Below are 835 nucleotides of genomic sequence, written 5' to 3' on the forward strand. Positions count from 1 at the left end.
GACTCTGTGGTTTATTAGTTTTGATGTCTTGGGTCATCATTTTCTGGTTCTCTCTGCTTCATACTTTACTGATGATGCGGCTGACTTTCTGTAAAGAGACAGAAATTTCTAATTTCTTCTGTGATCTGGCTCAGATTCTGAAGGTAGCCTGCTCAGATACCCTCCTCAATAACATCTTCGTGTTTGTGGCCACTGGTCTGCTGGGTGTGTTTCCCATCACTGGAATCCTCTACTCTTATTCTCAGATTGTCTCCTCCTTAATGAGAATGTCTTCTGCTCGGAGCAAGTATAAAGCATTTTCTACTTGTGGGTCTCACCTCTCTGTTGTATCCCTGTTCTACGGGTCATGTCTTGGGGTATACTTCAGTTCTTCCCAAAGAAACTTAATAGCCACGCTGATGTACACCTTGGTCACACCCATGCTGAATCCCTTCATCTACAGTCTAAGAAACAAAGATATGAAGGGGACTCTAGGAAGGCTTCTCAGTAGAGCAGCTTCTTTTGGGTACTAGGACATTGTCCTCAGGGCTAAGTGACCCTTACTGGCTTCAAAGGCAAATGTCATTAAATTGAATATTCTGATTTGTTTTTCTCCCCTAAAGGACATCCTTTATTTCTCTTATTCCCAAAGTACCTATGACTCTTATGCTTCCAATTAGTTTTTGCGTTATTTTTACTCAACTTCTATTTTGGTAATTCCTTTTCATTTTTCCCTTCCTCCTGCATTGTCCAAATCCAAAAAGTTCTATCTGTACTCAGCCTGTTTAATAGCCAATCCTGGAATACACAATTTTGATTTTGAAGCATTTAACATGCCAAACGCTGACATGATTTC

General features: G+C 40.5%; 1 protein-coding gene across 1 annotated transcript; it reads left to right on the top strand.

Annotated features, from left to right (window-relative positions):
• Positions 1 to 5: 5 nt before the first annotated feature.
• On the top strand, positions 6 to 512 carry LOC102830209 (olfactory receptor 7D4-like; the record flags this gene model as incomplete). The annotated part of the gene is made up of 1 exon (XM_006877414.1): positions 6 to 512. A coding segment is annotated over one exon (507 nt), but the record flags the coding sequence as incomplete, so codon positions are not given.
• Between the last annotated feature and the right edge of the window lie 323 nt (positions 513 to 835).

Source organism: Chrysochloris asiatica, unplaced genomic scaffold (genome assembly GCF_000296735.1).
Source record: "Chrysochloris asiatica unplaced genomic scaffold, ChrAsi1.0 scaffold00493, whole genome shotgun sequence".
Lineage (NCBI taxonomy): Eukaryota > Metazoa > Chordata > Mammalia > Afrosoricida > Chrysochloridae > Chrysochloris > Chrysochloris asiatica.